General features: G+C 44.1%; 1 protein-coding gene across 6 annotated transcripts in view; it reads left to right on the top strand.

Moving 5' to 3' along the window:
* The first annotated feature begins 15,375 nt into the window (after window positions 1-15,375).
* LOC128579334 (small G protein signaling modulator 1-like) overlaps window positions 15,376-16,619 on the top strand; it is a 97,333-nt gene continuing 96,089 nt past the window's right edge. For all 6 annotated transcript variants that reach the window (XM_053581474.1, XM_053581469.1, XM_053581470.1 and 3 more), the window contains exons 1-2: window positions 15,376-15,412; window positions 15,510-15,553. In XM_053581474.1, coding sequence (XP_053437449.1) covers window positions 15,394-15,412; window positions 15,510-15,553 — 63 coding nt within the window. In that variant the 5' untranslated portion in view covers window positions 15,376-15,393. The remainder of the gene's footprint in view (window positions 15,413-15,509; window positions 15,554-16,619) is intronic.

Genomic DNA, 16,619 nt, shown 5'->3' with positions numbered 1-16,619 from the left:
TATATATGATGGCTCAGATATACATCCTATCAAAATATAAACATTCCATATGTACTTTGAAGAAAACAAAATTTTATTTATTGCAGAATAATATAGAAATTTAACACTTGTTTCCTTGCATTTCCATCTCATCCTGCTGGCTAGACAATTGCACGCAAAGCTTCCTTTTACTAGGGTGATAACAAAATGAAGATTTCTGAGGTGAGCTGGGCTACCATTGCACAAGTCCAGATAGACGAAGAGATTCCCTTGGGCATGAGTTGAGATATCTTTGGATTTTGGCAGCACTGAGATCCAGAACTTACACGTAGTACTGTTTAGAGTTGAGGGGAACTTGGGAACCAGTGACTTTTTGGGTTGCCAACATTTCCAGTAATTCTTAGTTATTGGGATTACAGCACAGAGCTGCTTGTTCTGATGAGGCCAAGTGGACGGATGCAATGGTAACCACAGAAATAAACCCTTTGGACCAAGTACCAATTACTTCCCCAGGATTCCTTTTCAATTAGCACCTTGGAAGGTTCTGAGTCTGTCCTGGCCCATACAAGGGTTGCAAAGGACCAAAAATGTTTGGGACATGTTTTATCACCCCAAATGAAAGCGTGCTCACTTAGAAAGTATAGTATTTTGTTTTCCTCGTGACTGATTCTGTGTACTACCATATAAGCTAAAGTATATCTCACCATAAGCAAACCCAGCACAGCCACCATTGATTCTATGAGGCATCCTATAGTAGACACTGGGAAAAGACGGAGCAGGAGGACTTGGCACATTCAGCGGAGTCTGGATCCAGGACTCTGGCAGGTGGGGCCTGTCTCCCTACATTTAGCACAATGGTGATACAGTTGCATTCAAGCAATTCACTGTGTACCTTTTGAAAATCAGGTCATAAGTATGCGGTAGAGTTCAGTTGTGACATTGAATCAGGCACTTATACACTTTAGAGCCTGGCACACGATAGGGTGTTCAGGGCCAGAATCTACAACCAACCTCAGTCTACAGGATCAACAATCACATGCACTTTTACCAGCCTTTGCTTGATTCTCAGGATGGACTCTGGGTTAAAATCCACCCAGGCGCCTTTACACGTTCAGGGCCCTGCAGCCAGAGAGAACCCCAGATGCAGCTGGTGTAGGTCTTGCTACCCAGCAGGTATTCAGGAAGCAGCTACAGCAGCACCACCGGGGTACCTGGGTCAGAAACCCAGATGCTCAGGCCAGCCCAGTGCTGTGGAATCAGAATCTTCATTTTCAAAAGAGCCAGGGTCATCTAACAAACACCAGGCCTGGAAAGCCATAGGGCAGTGCTCCCATTACAGAGACATGATGCCACCACAAGTGTAATTTTAGTTCCTAGTAGCCATATTATCAAACATAAAGAGAAACCAATGAACTAATTTTAATGTTTTATTGGACCCAATGCATTAAAAATATTACCATTTTCCTACCTGGCTATAGCCACATTTCAAGTGCTAACTAGCCACAGTGGCTATCATTTTGGACAGCACAGATATAGGGCAGGACCTAAATATTATAGTTCCTTCCAAATATCCAGGTGGTTCTAATCTATACTCAGGGCAGAGAACTAGTGTTGCTTGGAGAGTGTTAGGTGCCAGGAATCAGCTAACTCCTGTATTTAATGGAGAGCCTTTTGTACTTTGCATTTTCTGGGGACTTCATGGGGAGGGCTGGGTAGGACAGAGCCTCACTTTAAACTTCAGCATCCTTGGCTTCAAGTGGTTTTCTATATCAAGGAAGTGAAGTCCCCCTGAGACTGTTCTGCACCTGATCATTGACATGAAGGATCTAGTCCTGCCTACGGCTCTGGAGTAGAGGGCCTGGTGGCCCTACGTGCACACACTGTGCCTGGCACTGACTTGGCCTCAGTCAGCACTTGCCATATCAATTACTCCAGTCTTGAAACCTCACTCTTTTACATTTACCTCTCATACAAAGTTGAGATGTAAAAAAAGAAATGATTGGCCTCATTTCCATGAGAGTCTTCTCTGTCCTCCAGCTGCTTCTGAAGGTAGCTCAGCTGTGGAGATCTACCTGCCAGGGGCTTTTACACAGACGGTCCCTCCTACCGTATTATCACCTTGCCTCTCTAATTCAATCACAGCCTCATTGAAATCTGCCATAAATGAGTTTTTGCTGAAGAGGCATAGAAGTACTATGTGCAAAATAGAGCAAATTATCCCGAAGCTGCTGTATTTTTATTAACATATAAAGACACCCCTTCTTCTAGATTAGCTCTTGAATATCATGTCTGTATATGACAGTGGTTCTCAACCTTCCTGATGCCTCCTTATGCCACAACCCTTTACTACAGTTCCTCATGTTGTGCTGACCCCCCAACCGTAAAATTATTTTCATTGCTACTTCATAACTGTAATTTTGCTACTGCTATGAATCATAATGTAAAGATCTGATATGCAGGATGTATTTTCACTGTTACAAAGGGGTTGTTGCGACCCACAGGTTGAATTGCTGGTATATGAGAAGATTTGAAATTTGGAAAGTAACTTTTAAAACAAAATGTTTGGTCTCCTTATTACTGTTTATGCAATGAGTGGAGTTGGTTTCAAATACTTTTTGCTCACAAAGTAAAACCACCTCATATTTTGATTTGGGCAACTGATGAAACCGAATTTGTCCTTTTTAAAAATCACCTTCACTAGACCACAGTGACACCTTCAAATGGGCTTTTTCTCCATGATTGTGAAGATCCACGTTTTAGAAGTTTGGCAATAAACAAAAACAAAAAATGAAAAAAAATTTAAACCCACACTGTTCCAAGATAATCATTTGGTCCTTCAAGGTCCTGGGTTTTGCTTCTGTTTCTCTCTTTGTTATTTGCTGTAACCCTATCAAAAATAAAAAGTATTTTCATAATCTATTTCCTTATACCACAATTTATATAAAACAATTTTTTTAACCTTCAAAAAAGTCTCCTCATGGTTTCATTTTTATTTCATTTTTTTTAGAGGCAGAGCATAACTCCACTACCAGCCTGGCATGCACTGACTAAATCATAGCCCACTGCGGTCCCAAACTCCTAGGCCCAAGTGATCCTCCTGCCTCAGCTTCCTGAGTACCTGGTACTACAGGCACTCACCACTGTGACCAACTTATTTCTTTACACTTTTTATAGAGCTGGGACCTTGCTTGATGTCCAGCCTACTCTCAAATCTTGGCCTCAACCATTCCTGGCCAATTTTTATTATTTTTGTAGAGACAGGGTCTTGATTTTGCTCCAGCTGTTCTTGAACTCCTGACCTTAAGCAATCCTCCCACCTAGTCTCCCAGAGTGCTAGAACCATCAAGAACTAAAAAGAAGACTTTCCCAAACCACAGCTTAGTGCAGCTCGTCTGCACTAACAGGGACACCTCTTAATCTATGGAGTGCACTGTTTTCACATGTGACCCTGCTCAGCTGTTTCTTCCTCTCTTCTTTTTTCTCTTGTGGCATCCTCACTGCTGTGCTCTGACAGACCTGGTGGCTGTTGAGACAGCATGCCAGGTGCTAGTTAAAAGAAAACAGGACTTGAGGAGGGAAAATAGATGGCAGTCAAGTAACAGCTTCTGTGCAGCGGGGCACAGTGAGAGTGGCGAGAGAAGACTCCAGGCATCTCTGGCTGGTGAGTTTTGCCCAGAGGCTTCCTTTTGGTGACACAGGAAGCCAGTGAGAGACTTCTGGACCCAATGAGGATGACAGAAGCAGTGGAAAATCTGGCAAGTGGTAGGTGCGTTTGTTCAATCAGAGACTGCCTACAGCTGCACCCATAGCAACAGTGAGACTGCACGCAGGAAAAGCCTTACCTGTGGGCTGTTTGGGTCTTCTTGGACTTGGGCACTCAATTAAACTGCCTTGGGAGATCTTGGGCCATGTGTGAAGATGACTTTGGGCCTTGTCTGGGGCCCAGGTCTGAGACACTGAGCCGGAAGGAAGCTAATATCGTTCAGCTTTGGACTGCCTGCACAGCTGCTGTGGGAGAGCTGCCCCTGTGTGTTGCAGCGCGGAGATCAGCCGGGAGAACTTGGGCGAGCAATCTAGTGACTGAGCTGTCCAAAGGAGGGCACTGAGACACTGGGGAAGTGTGGAGTTCCAAGTTTGGCAGATTAATAGCCTTGGCTCTCAGGGCATAGTGGGAGTCTGGAGGTGGTGCACTGGATAAGCAGGCAGCCACACTGGGAGAGATCCCAGGGATAAGTGCTTTCCCTGGAAAGCTTCTGCTTGGCCAAGGTTCATAGTTTGGAGTGTCTTTTAAGTGAGCTGAGGACATTTTTGGGCTCCCAAGCCTGCAGGGTCTGAGAGGTCAGCAGAGACCTCCAGTCTCCATCTTGTACAGCTGTATCAACATTGTGATTAACATCTTATAACTCAAAGATCGCCTGTTGCCCGGACAATATTCAGTAAGATATATATAGTATTTGGTTATTTGGTTTTTTTTTTTTTTTGGGGGGGGGGTTGGGGTTTTTCTTTTTTTGTTTGTTTGTTTGTTTTCTTAATTCCAACATTTTTCCCTAGTGTTTTTCTTTTTCTTTTTTTTTATATATATTCTTTCTTTTTTTTTTCACTATCCTAGTTTAAATACAATCTTCCATTTTTGCCTTCTTTAACAATTAGAATTTCATTTTTGCCAGTGTTTCTGCCCCTATTATTTGTTGTTGTTTTTTTTTCCTCCAATGTTACCCCATTAGGGTTCTTGCTTGTTTGTTTTGGTTTTATTTACAGTATTTTTGGCTTTTCACTTTACCAGGTGGAGGTGGGGTACTGTTTTTGATCCGGCTGGCAAAGAGCTGTTGACCTCAAGGAAATCACCCAACCCAGCACCCCGAGAGGTTGGGGGTCTTCAAGGTTGTGTCATAGTACACTACTATACAACTATATTGCTCCTGTTTCTTTCTTTCAGTGCTTTCCTTTATTTTTTTGTCAATATTTCCTTTTACTCACCACCTCTTCTTTCTCTTTTTTCTTTCCTAAATCTGTTTTCCCTTCTTACTCTTCAATTTTCTCATGTTTCTAGTCCCCTACCAAAAGAACCTATTAAAACTTAAAGGAGTGGAGTTTATCTAACAAAGGACGAGAAAGATCTCTATAAAGAGAACTATGAAACTCTAAGAAAAGAAATAGCTGAAAATGTTAACAAATGGAAAAACCATGCTCATGGCTGGGAAGAATCGGCATTGTAAAAATGTTCATACTACCCAAAGCAATATACAATTTTAATGCAATCCCTATTAAAGCTCCACTGTCGTACTTTAAAGATCTTGAAAAAATACTTCGTTTTATATGGAATCAGGAAAAACCTCGAATAACCAGGCAGAATCACGCTACCAGACTTCAGACTATACTATAAATCAATACTGATCAAAACAGTATGGTACTGGCACAAAAACGGACAGATAGATGTATGGAACAGAACAGAGAACCAAGAGATGAACCCAGCTACTTACCATTATTTGATCTTTGGCAAGCCAATTAAAACATTCAGTGGGGAAAAGACTCCCTATTTAACAAATGGTGCTGGGTGTACTGGCTAGTGACCTGTAGAAGACTGAAATTGGACCCACACCTTTCACCATTAACTAAAATAGACTCTCACTGGATTAAAGATTTAAACTTAAGACATGAAGCTATAAAAATACTAGAAGAAATTGTAGGGAAAACTCTTGAAGAAATCGGTCTGGGCAAGTATTTTATGAGGAGGACCCCCAGGGCAATTGAAGCAGCTTCAAAAATACACTACTGGGACCTGATCAAACTAAAAAGCTTCTGCACAGCCAAGAACACAGTAAGTAGAGCAAGCAGACAGCCCTGAGAATGAGAGATGATATTTGCAGGTTATGTCTCTGACAAAGGTTTAATAACCAGAATCCACAGAGAACTCAAATGTATTAACAAAAAAAGAACAAGTGATTCCATTTCAGGCTGGCCAAGGGACTTTAGAGAAACTTCTCTAAAGAAGACAGGCGCACAGCCTACAGACATATGAAAAAATGCTCATCATCCTTAATCATCAGAGAAATGCAAATCAAAACTACTTTGAGTTATCATCGAACTCCAGTAAGATTAGCCCATATCACAAAATCCCAAGACCAGAGATGTTGGTGTGGATGTGGAGAAAAGGGAACACTTCTACACTGCTGATGGGAATGCAAATTAATACATTCCTTTTGGAAAAATCTTTGGAAAACACTTAGGGATCTAAAAATAGACCTGCCATTCAATCCTACAATTCCTCTACTAGGGATATACCCAGAAGACCAAAAGTCACAATACAACAAAGACATCTGTACCAGAATGTTTATTGCAGCCCAATTAATAATTACTAAGTCATGGAAGAAGCCCAAGTGCCCATCGACCCACGAATGGACTAGCAAATTGTGGTACATGTATACCATGGAATACTCTGCAGCCTTAAAGAAAGATGGAGACTTTACCTCTTTCATGTTTACATGGATGGAGCTGGAACATAATCTTCTTAGCAAAGTATCTCAAGAATGGAAGAAAAAGTATCCAATGTACTCAGCCCTACTATGAAGCTAAATTATAGCTTTCACATGAAGACTATAACCCAACTATAGCACAAGACTATGGGGAATGGGCCAAGGAAGGGGAAGGGAGGGGGCATGTTTTAGAGGAGGGAGGGTAATGGGGGGGGCCACATCTATGGTGCATCTTAGAATGGGTATAGGCGATTGCACTAATGTACACAGCTATGATTTAAAAATAAAAAAAAGGAAAAAAAAAGAATTTTTTTGTTCTTAATTTTTAGATTTGGAGATTTTTATTGTATGAAAACATTTCATTCACCACCATGCTGGATAACAGGCATGTCCATCAAAGAGAACTACCAGCCTTCTTCCTGAAATTCTCCTGGAGCCTTCCACCTTCATTCCTCAGCTCCAGGGCTTCCACAACCTCAGAGCCATAACCCAGGTGTTACCACAGCTCAGTAACCTATGAAATGACATTCACATAATTAACCCCCCACTGCAGTTCTTTTCTTCATGTGTTCACATGGCATCTCCATCCCATCCCATAAAAAGCTCTTTTCTCGGGCGGCGCCTGTGGCTCAGTCGGTAGGGCGCCGGCCCCATATACCGAGGGTGGCGGGTTCAAACCCGGCCCCGGCCAAATTGCAACCAAAAAATAGCCGGGCGTTGTGGCGGCCGCCTGTAGTCCCAGCTACTCGGGAGGCTGAGGCAAGAGAATCGCTTAAGCCCAGGAGTTGGAGGTTGCTGTGAGCTGTGTGAGGCCACCGCACTCTACCGAGGGCCATAAAGTGGGACTCTGTCTCTAAAAAAAAAAAAAAAAAAAAAAAAAAAAAAGCTCTTTTCTCCGTCTCCACTGCTATTCAACATAGTAATGGAAGTCTTAGCCATCACAATCAGGCAAAAGATGGTGATCAAGGGCATCCAAATAGGGTCAGAGGAGATCAAATTCTCACTCTTCGTGGATATGATCCTATACCTCGAAAATCCCAGGGACGCAATTACAAAACTCTTAGAAGTGATTAAGGAATACAGCAGCATCTCAGGATACAAAATCAATACTTACAAATCAGTAGCTTTTATATATGCCAACAATAGTCAAGCTGAAAATATAGTCAAGGACACTATTCCTTTTACAGTAATGCCAAAGAAGATGAAATATCTGGGAATTTACCTAACAAAGGAGGTGAAAGATCTCTACAAAGATCACTACGAAACTCTGAGAAAAGAAATAGCTGACGATGTTAACAAATGGAAAAACATACCAGGCTCATGGCTGGGACGAATCAACATTGTTAAAATGTCCACACCACCCAAAGCAATCTACAGATTTAATGCAATACCTATTAAAGCACCATTGTCATACTTTAAAGAGCTTGAAAAAATAGTGCTACATTTTATATGGTATCAGAAAAAACCTTGAATAGCAAATACATTACTCAGAAATAAAAACAAATCAGGAGGTATCACATTACCAGACCTCAGGCTGTACTGTAAATCTATAGTGTAGAGGAATGGACACCATGCTTGCAAAGGACAGTTACTTACTCTTATCACATTAAAAGGAAACTCTGAGAACAGGACAGTCTCCTGGCAAGCCTAGGGACATTTTGTGACTCGGGGGCAATCCCCCAAGTAACTCAGTGTTCCAGAATGAGATAAGACCGGTCACTCACTAGTAAGCCTGTGTTAAACATTGATGCTTAGTAGTTCTTCATGAGGGTTGTGGGGAAAGAACACGTGAGGAGAGCATGTGGCAATCCTTAGCACGCAGCCCTCATGTGTAATCACCTTAACTCTCCACGTCTGTTGCATATAACCTTAATAAATAGCATTGCAGAGGGGGCTCTGGGCTACCCTGCATTTAAGGTTAGCCCGCCTCCCACAAACTTGTACTTCTAATCAGTGTCATGCCTGGTTCCTTCCTGCGGTGGCAGAGACCAGGGCCTTAGGGATTGCAACACTATAGTGAAAAAAACAGCATGGTACTGGCACAAAAACAGAGAGGTACATTTATGGAACAGAATAGAGAACCAAGAGATGAACCCAGCTACTTATCATCATTTGATCTTTGACAACCCTAATCAAAATATTCAGTGGGGGAAAAGACTCCCTATTTAACAAATGGTGCTGGATGAACTGGCGGGCGACCTGTAGAAGACTGAAACTGGACCCCCACTTTTCACCATTAACAAAAATTGATTCTTACTGGACATAAGATTTAAACTTAAGACATGAAACTATAAAAATACTAGAAGAGAGTGCAGGGAAAACACTTGAAGAAATCAGCCTAGGAGAATATTTTATGAGGAGGACCCCCTGGGCAATCGAAGCAACACCAAAAATACATTACTGGGATCTAATCAAACTAAAAAGCTTTTGCACAGCCAAGAGCACAGTAAGTAAAGCAAACAGACAACCTTCGTAACAGGAAAAGATTTTTGCAGGTTATGCTTCCGAAAAAGGTCTGATAACTAGAATCCAGAGAACTCAAACTAATCAATAAGCAAAGAACAAATGAGGGAGGATGGGCGGAGGGAGGGTGATTGGTGGGATTACACCTACGGTGCATCTTACAAGGTTACATGTGAAACTTAGAAAATGTAGAATATAAATGTCTTAACACAATAACTAAGAAAATGCCAGGAAGGCTATGTTAACCAGTGTGAGAAAATATGTCAAATGGTATATAAAACCAGTGTATGGTGCCCCATGATCGCATTAATGTACACAGCTATGAATTAATTAAAAAAAAAGAAATGAGGAGTTTATATCCATATTTGTGGTGTCTGAACCCCAAACTTGCCAATAAAATACTTAGCTGCATCACCATTTACTCTAAACTTACCTGTTATGGTTTTAAGCCTGGTACCAACTCACAAAATTATATCCCATGGAAAAATTACGAGTTTTCTCCAATCACAAAATTGGATAGCAAAAACTGAATACCCCAAATACACAATAACAGAGGAAGACAGTACAAACTGTGAAGCTTCTATACTGAAGAAATTCTTTTGAAGATATGAAAAGGAATGCTATAGATCTGTATTTATTATAGAAACATTCTTTTTTTAAGGGAAAAATTTTCCATGAATTTTCATATTCATGGAAACAGATGTATATATTACATAGAAAAATTATATCAGTAGGAAGATTTCAACTGCAAGTAAGAGAAAGTTCTAATTCAATGACTTTACAATGAGGAAATGTCTTTTCCAAAATAACACGTAATCCACAGGTGAGATTCTCTGGATCTACTTCTCGTGATTCTCCTAGGTCTACACACCTCCCTGTGTTTGCCCATGATCTCAGGCTGTCTGATGATGGCAGCACATATAGTGTCAAAGCCCAGAAGTCACACCGTGTGCTCTGTGTCTCTCTAATAGGAGAGGCATCACTCCATGAAGGCAGCTACATACTTGTGCTGTGTGTCATTGGTTAGAACTGTGTCATATGCTCATGTCTAAAGCAATCACTGACAATAGAAACAGGAACACCAGGACTGGGTTAGACCAATCAGGATCTACCCAGGATGTGCTCCTCCAAGGCACATGGCCAAGGGGAGGAGGGGAGATATCTGGGCAAATTCAGTCTTCTCATGAGGAAGAGAAGGGGAATGGATATTGAAGTGACAACTGTATTAGTTATGGTTCTCCAGGGAAACACAGCCAATAACATGTATATGTGTGCATATATAGACACACCTATGCACGTGTATACATGCATATATATATATATATAAAGAGAAGCATTATAAGGAATTTGCTCCTACAATTATGCAGGCTGAGCAGTCCCAAGATTTGCAGAAAGCTGAAGACCCAAGAGGACTAATGCAGACCTGCAATCCAAGAGCCAAGGTTTTTAATTCAAGTCAAAATGTAGGAAAAGATCAATTTCCTAGCACAACCAATCAAGGAAGAGTAGTTCCCTCTCATTCAGCCTTTTTCGTTCTATTCAAGTCTTCAGTTAATGAGGCCCTTTCAAATCATAGAGGGCAGTTGGCTGTACTCAGTCATTACACTCAAATGTTAATCTCACCCAGAAACACCATCATAGACACACCCAGAGTAATATCTGACCAAGTGTCTGGGCACCCTGTGGTCCAGTCAAGTCGACACATCCAATTAACCACCACAGCAACAAAGAGCATCTATTGCATAGGGCATACAAAACAACGTGTATAGCAAGTTGGTTAAGAGTGCCTTGGCCTAAATCTACCCTCTATTACTTACTGTCTAACTACATGTCTCTGGTTAAGATAATTTTTTGAGCCTCCACTATAAAATTCAGACAAAGGGAGGAACCTGTATCACTGGGTTGACCTGTAAATTAAGTGAGATTGTATGTGAAAAGTTCATATTAATATGTCAGACACATTAAATACGCAACAAACTGTAGATGTTATTAACATGAATCATAATATTACGCATTGTGTCAGTTATCAATGGATTGCCTCTGAACTCCAAATTCATTCTTCAGCGTTTGCTTCTCCTAACATACAGGAATTTTTTATTTATTTATGCCGAGCTCGATGCTGAGCTTCCTCAGTAGAGGGCGCTAAAGGAACACCGCAGGAGGAAGAGGCTTCTCTTACCAGCAGCAGCACCATCGGTCAGCGGCGAGGTATGAGGTGTAGCCTGGGTAGCCTGGGTCAGCTGATAGCCATTTTCAGACTCTGGAAAAAAGCCTTTGAGACCTGAGTAAGTTTACCTGCTCTGGCCCCATGGAGGGTCCAACTCTTCCTACATTGTTCTTAGGTGAGGGTGCCCCTAGTGGTGAATGTTCCAACTGCAGCAGGGGCCGAGCTCCAGATTCAGAAGTTGGGCAATCTCTGGTTTCAGCCAGGCCCATCTTCCTGTGGCTATTGAGCCAAACGCTGTCAAGTCCTTTATCTTGGAGGGAAAGCCCCAGGTTTTCAAGGAAAGACCAGCACAGATGAATTTCCTAGGCTTGGTGCTTGGCAGAGAAACGAAAAGCAAGGATTTTAAAAATCTGTTCCCTTGGGTGAGGCTTAGGCACCCTACCTTTTTATAGAGACAGAGTTTCACTTTATCGCGCTCGGTAGAGTGCCGTGGCGTCACACAGCTTACAGCAACCTCCAACTCCTGGGCTCAGGCGATTGTCCTGCCTCAGCCTCCCGAGTAGCTGGGACTACAGGCGCCCGCCACAACGCCCGGCTATTTTTTTGTTGCAGTTTGGCCGGGGCCGGGTTTGAACCCACCACCCTCGGTATATGGGGCCGGCGCTCTGCTCACTGAGCCACAGGGGCTGCCCGGCACCCTACCTTTTTAAAGTACTCCTGTTAATTTAAGGATACAGCCAAGGAGGAGAACCACTGGATGAATCGCTTTGGCTCTGCGCTCAGAATTTCTCTGGCCCAGAACTCAGATGCTTTCTTTATCCGGTTGTAGGGATAGGCTGGGAAGGGGATCAATAAGGTCATGGAAGCAAGGCTCAAAGCCTGTACAGTGCTGGACACATAGGAGGTCCTCAATATATGACTTTTTATGCCAAGGAATAATTTCCTATTCTCCAGTCTCCTGGATGGCTCACTACACCCTCACTGGAGATAGTGAGGAGGTGGGATTGTAACTGAGACTCCCCTCCCCTAGCCAAAAGGCAGGTGTGTGTCTCAAGTCAGGCCAATTGAATGCTCCTTCCCTGGAACAGGAACCTTCAACAGATGGAATTCCTTTCACCTGAATGGTGGCACCATAATTACACTGTCTTTGCCAGGTGAATACTCCCCAAACTTCCCCTGTCTGGCATTCTAAAGCTGCCTCGGTTTCATTTCCCAGTTCTCCATGTTCCCATGGATTCTAGAAACACACATATTTCCAGTCTATTACATTTTGCCAAAGTTGGCTTCCGTGGCTTATGGCCAAAAACTCCTGCCGCTGACCAATGTAATAAAGAGGACCCTGGATCCACTGCTGCAGGGAGAGGGCCTGCTCTGAGCTGTCCCAAGGTCCTTCTGAAGGGAAGACTGAATACTGGGGAGGGCAATAAAAGGCATTGCAAATCCCTATAGGAAACTTGGCGGCCTCACAGGATCTTGGTCCACCACCTGTCTGGCCCACCTCCCCCTTACTCCTGCCACTCCATCCACCGACCTCCTTACTATTTGTCACCCTCAGTGGGCACATCCGCACCCCAGGGCCTTTGCACTTGCTGTTCCCTTGGTGTGAACTGCTCTTCCTCCAGAAATCTCCACCATGTCTTCTTTTTCCACTTTGTTCAAATGTCATCTGCTCAGTTGGGCCTCGTTCAACCACTGTATTTCAGAACACACACTCCACCTATCTGGGTCCTTACTGTCTCCTTTGCCTGATTTTCTCCAGAACCTTCCAACATACTACATCATTTAATTATTTATTTTGCTGTCTGCCTCCTAAGCTCCAGGAGGGCAGGGATTTTGGTCTGTCTTGCTCACTTAGAAATTTCCCACACAGTTACCTGGCACATAGTAGATGCTCAATGAGTATTTGTTGACCTGAGTTGCATTCTGGGTAGACACGGTCAGGGACCTGTGGGGTAGGGGTTGCTCTTGGTGAAATAAGTGTATGTCTTACAGAGCCTACTGCCTGCCCAGCCCTGGAGATCTTGACTGACAGGTGCCAATATTAGGGGCTGACTCCTGGGAGGACCCACTCCCCCAGTAACCCTGCACATGGGATAGGGAGGCACTTTAAGTCCTGGCTTCTTCTGAGATAAAGAGCCAGTATATCTTGATACTACACTTGATCTTAGCCAAAAGGCCAAGAAGTGATAGCCAGTACACCTTGAAAGACTTTGAATGACAACAACAACAATAATAATAATAGCAGTGACAGCTACCATTTATGGTTGCTGGTCATTTTCCCTTGGGTCTGTGTTAAGTGCTTTGCAGTGAATATCTCACTTAATTTCAGATCATTCTGAGACCCATGTTATACCATATTGTACCCATTTTAAAAATGGTGAAAACTGAGGCTCAGAGACTGTTTTTTTTTTCCAGATGTTAGTATTTAATATTTCACAGATTCTGCTTAGAAAATGACAAAACATAAGATGTGATTAAAGGAATTACAATGAAACACTGAAAGATTTAGATTCCATAAACATTAGAACCTTCTAGATATTCCAAAGCATCATAAATAAAGAGCTGAAGACAAGCTAGTTAAAATACTTTGAACAAACGCAAAAAGAACTAATGTGTTTAATGCGAAAAGGTCTCTTATCATTAGGAAAAGCATTAATTCCCCTAAGGGGAAAATGGGCACAAACCATTAATTTATTCACAAAAGAAAAAAAATACAGATGGAAAATGAGCACGACTCCAGGAATAAAAAAAGTACAAATTAAAACAAGTTACCATTTTTAACTCATCAAAATGGCGAGTATGAAAAAAACATTTTAACAGTAATTACAAGGTGCTAATTTAATTATTCCCAAACATAAGGGTGAGATGGTGAAGAGTCAATATTTTGAAAAGTGATTTGACAATATGTAAAAACACGAAAACAGAAGCAAAAAAACACTGAAATTGTTTCTATCACTGAGCCTAGTAAACCCACTTACAAGAACGTAGCCTAAGGAAATAACCAGAGCTGGAAAAAAAATGTATGTGGCAAGAGATAAAATTGGACGATAAGAGAATGATTAATAAGTAATGACACATTCATATATGGAATATTAACAGCCCTTAAAATTCATTTTTCAAACAATAACCTTAGCAAACTGCTAGCAACCTAACTACAGAATAAAATATTGCAGGATTAGAACTGGAACACTGTAGATAAGTCAGCTTAGTCTTCCCAATACGTGAGTTGGTTCACTAACAAGAGTGACGAAACACAGAGTTCTAGAAAAGCTGAGGGACCACCTGAGTAAGAACAAAAGAGGGTGATCTCTTCAATAGAGTGAACACTCTTCATCCCTTGTTGATTTCACTTCTGTATAAATTAAGAATCTAAATAATATTGCTGCATCTTGGTATAGCACGTCCACAGCTACATACGATAAGGCAAGACTGAACGTCAGCTCCAGATAAGTCATCCTTGCTGCCCGGCTGTCTTGAGCCACTGAAAACCTGTGGTTTCTCCTCCAGTCAAGTGGTGATCAGACATGCTCCAATAAGGAATAATGACTTTTTTAAAATGCTGGTCTATTTCACCTTACCTTGGTAGGAATCAAAAACTCTTTTATCTATGTGTTATAAAATAGGAACAGAGGTTCAAAGAAAAACTAAATGTTGCATGTTTAAAAATCAGAGAATGAGGCTGGGCGTGGTGGCTCACGCTTGTAAGACCAGCACTCTGGGAGACTGAGATGGGAGGATTGCTTGAGCTCAGGAGTTGGAGAACAGCCTGAGCAAGAGCGAGACCCCATCTTTACTAAAATAAAATAAAGTAAAATACTAGCTGGGCATCATGGCAGGTACCTATAGTCCCTGCTTCTTAGGAGGCTGACGCAAGTATATTTCTTGAGCCCAAGAGCTTGAGGTTGCTGTGGAGGCTCAGAGACTGTTAACGACGACAGCCCCACCGTCTCCCATCATTTCCTCCAGTCCAGTGCATAGCAGATGGTCAGTAAACAAGACGCATTTTTTGTAAGAGGGTGGGAAAAGGGGCGTCGGATAAGGAGAGTGGGGGCCCCCTCTGGAAACTCAGGCACTGGATGTGCAGCACCGACCCTACCACCGGCGACCTCGGCTGCTCGGCTGTGCCACGGCTTTCCGGAGGGGTGGGGCGAGCGCAGCCAGTCCTGACGTCGGGCGCCCTGCGGCCGTCACTCGGCGCTCGGCCCCGCCCCGCGGCCGCCGCCGCAGCAGCAGCCGCAGCGCCCAGGCCAGAGGTACCGCCGCGGCCGCCGCCGCCGCCGCCGCCCGGGACTCGGAACACCGCGCGGAGCCATGGCTTCGGTCCCCGCGGGTAGCGGGGCGCGGGGCGCGCGGGCGGCGGGAGGGCGGCCCCGGGCCCCAGCTCCCACCCCTGGGCTGATCCGCCGCTTCTCCGTCTGGTCCCTCAGAGGCCGAGACCCGGCAGAGGCTGCTGCGCACCGTCAAGAAGGAGGTAGGTCACGGGGTGGGGGGCGCTGTGGGGGGCGCTCGGTGCGATCCCCCAGGGAAGGGACAGCCGCAGCCACGCGGGGAGAAGAGTCTCTGTGGAAGGGTGGCGCCTGGCGGCGGGGCCGGCCCCCTCAGGAGTGGGGTTCACCTCTGTAGGCACTTACCTCCCGCAAGACTGGGGATATGGCGAATGAGTTGGGGGGTCCTAAGTATGGAAGGACTCTGGATGTCTGGGAGCTGTTTGTGGGGGTGCACGCAGCACGAGGGTCCTCCAAACGTAGGGGGCATGCCTGGGTGTGTTTGATAGGACCCCTCTTCTGTGTAGGAGCAGGTGGGTGGTCTCAGGAGATCTGGGTGAGAGGAGCTGGGCGGGGGAGCAGGGCGCGTTGGGGGAGGGGCGCTCACGTACAGGCCAAAAGGGGACCAGACTTCAGGAAAACAGAGCGGTTCGATTTGGGAAATTAAACCCTCCCTTCCCCTACCAGAGTTCTCAGTCCTTGGAGCCACCTCCAGGAGCCAGGGGACTGTTCCCTTGGCAGTCAGGGTCCCCTCACCTTCCTTTCCCCACCCCGCACATAGGAGGGTGAAAATCAGACAGGCTTCCACTGCCCCTCTGCCCCTCCACTCTGTCTCCCTGGTGCCAGTTGGAAGCCCAGTCTGGTCTCTAGGGCTAGTAAACATTGACATCCCCCACCCCCACCCCACCCCCGACGCAGAGAGAGTTTACAGTGGTAGGGCCCCCGCTAGGCATTTGGATGCTTGGATTGCGTGTGTACATGCATGCATAAGCCTGCGTGGGTGAGGACATGTGGCTGTATGTGTATGTGACAATGTTTGTGCATTTGTCTGGAGATACCTGGTGTATCTCTATCTCTGTGTGTGTATATCTGTGTGTATGTCTGGTTTTGTGAGTATGGGTCTCTGTGTGTGTAATTTGTGTGATGTATGAGTCGTGAATGAGTGCGGCTGTGATTGTGTGCATATGTGTCTTGAGGGGGTATGAAACGTGTGATGCATGAGTCTGTGTGAATGACTAAGGCTGTGACTGTGTGTGTTTTGCCCTCCCTGTG

This window comes from Nycticebus coucang, unplaced genomic scaffold (genome assembly GCF_027406575.1).
Source record: "Nycticebus coucang isolate mNycCou1 unplaced genomic scaffold, mNycCou1.pri scaffold_46, whole genome shotgun sequence".
NCBI classification, from domain to species: domain Eukaryota; kingdom Metazoa; phylum Chordata; class Mammalia; order Primates; family Lorisidae; genus Nycticebus; species Nycticebus coucang.
Note: the sequence above shows the minus strand (reverse complement) of the source record. Positions and strands in the feature narration are given on the sequence as shown.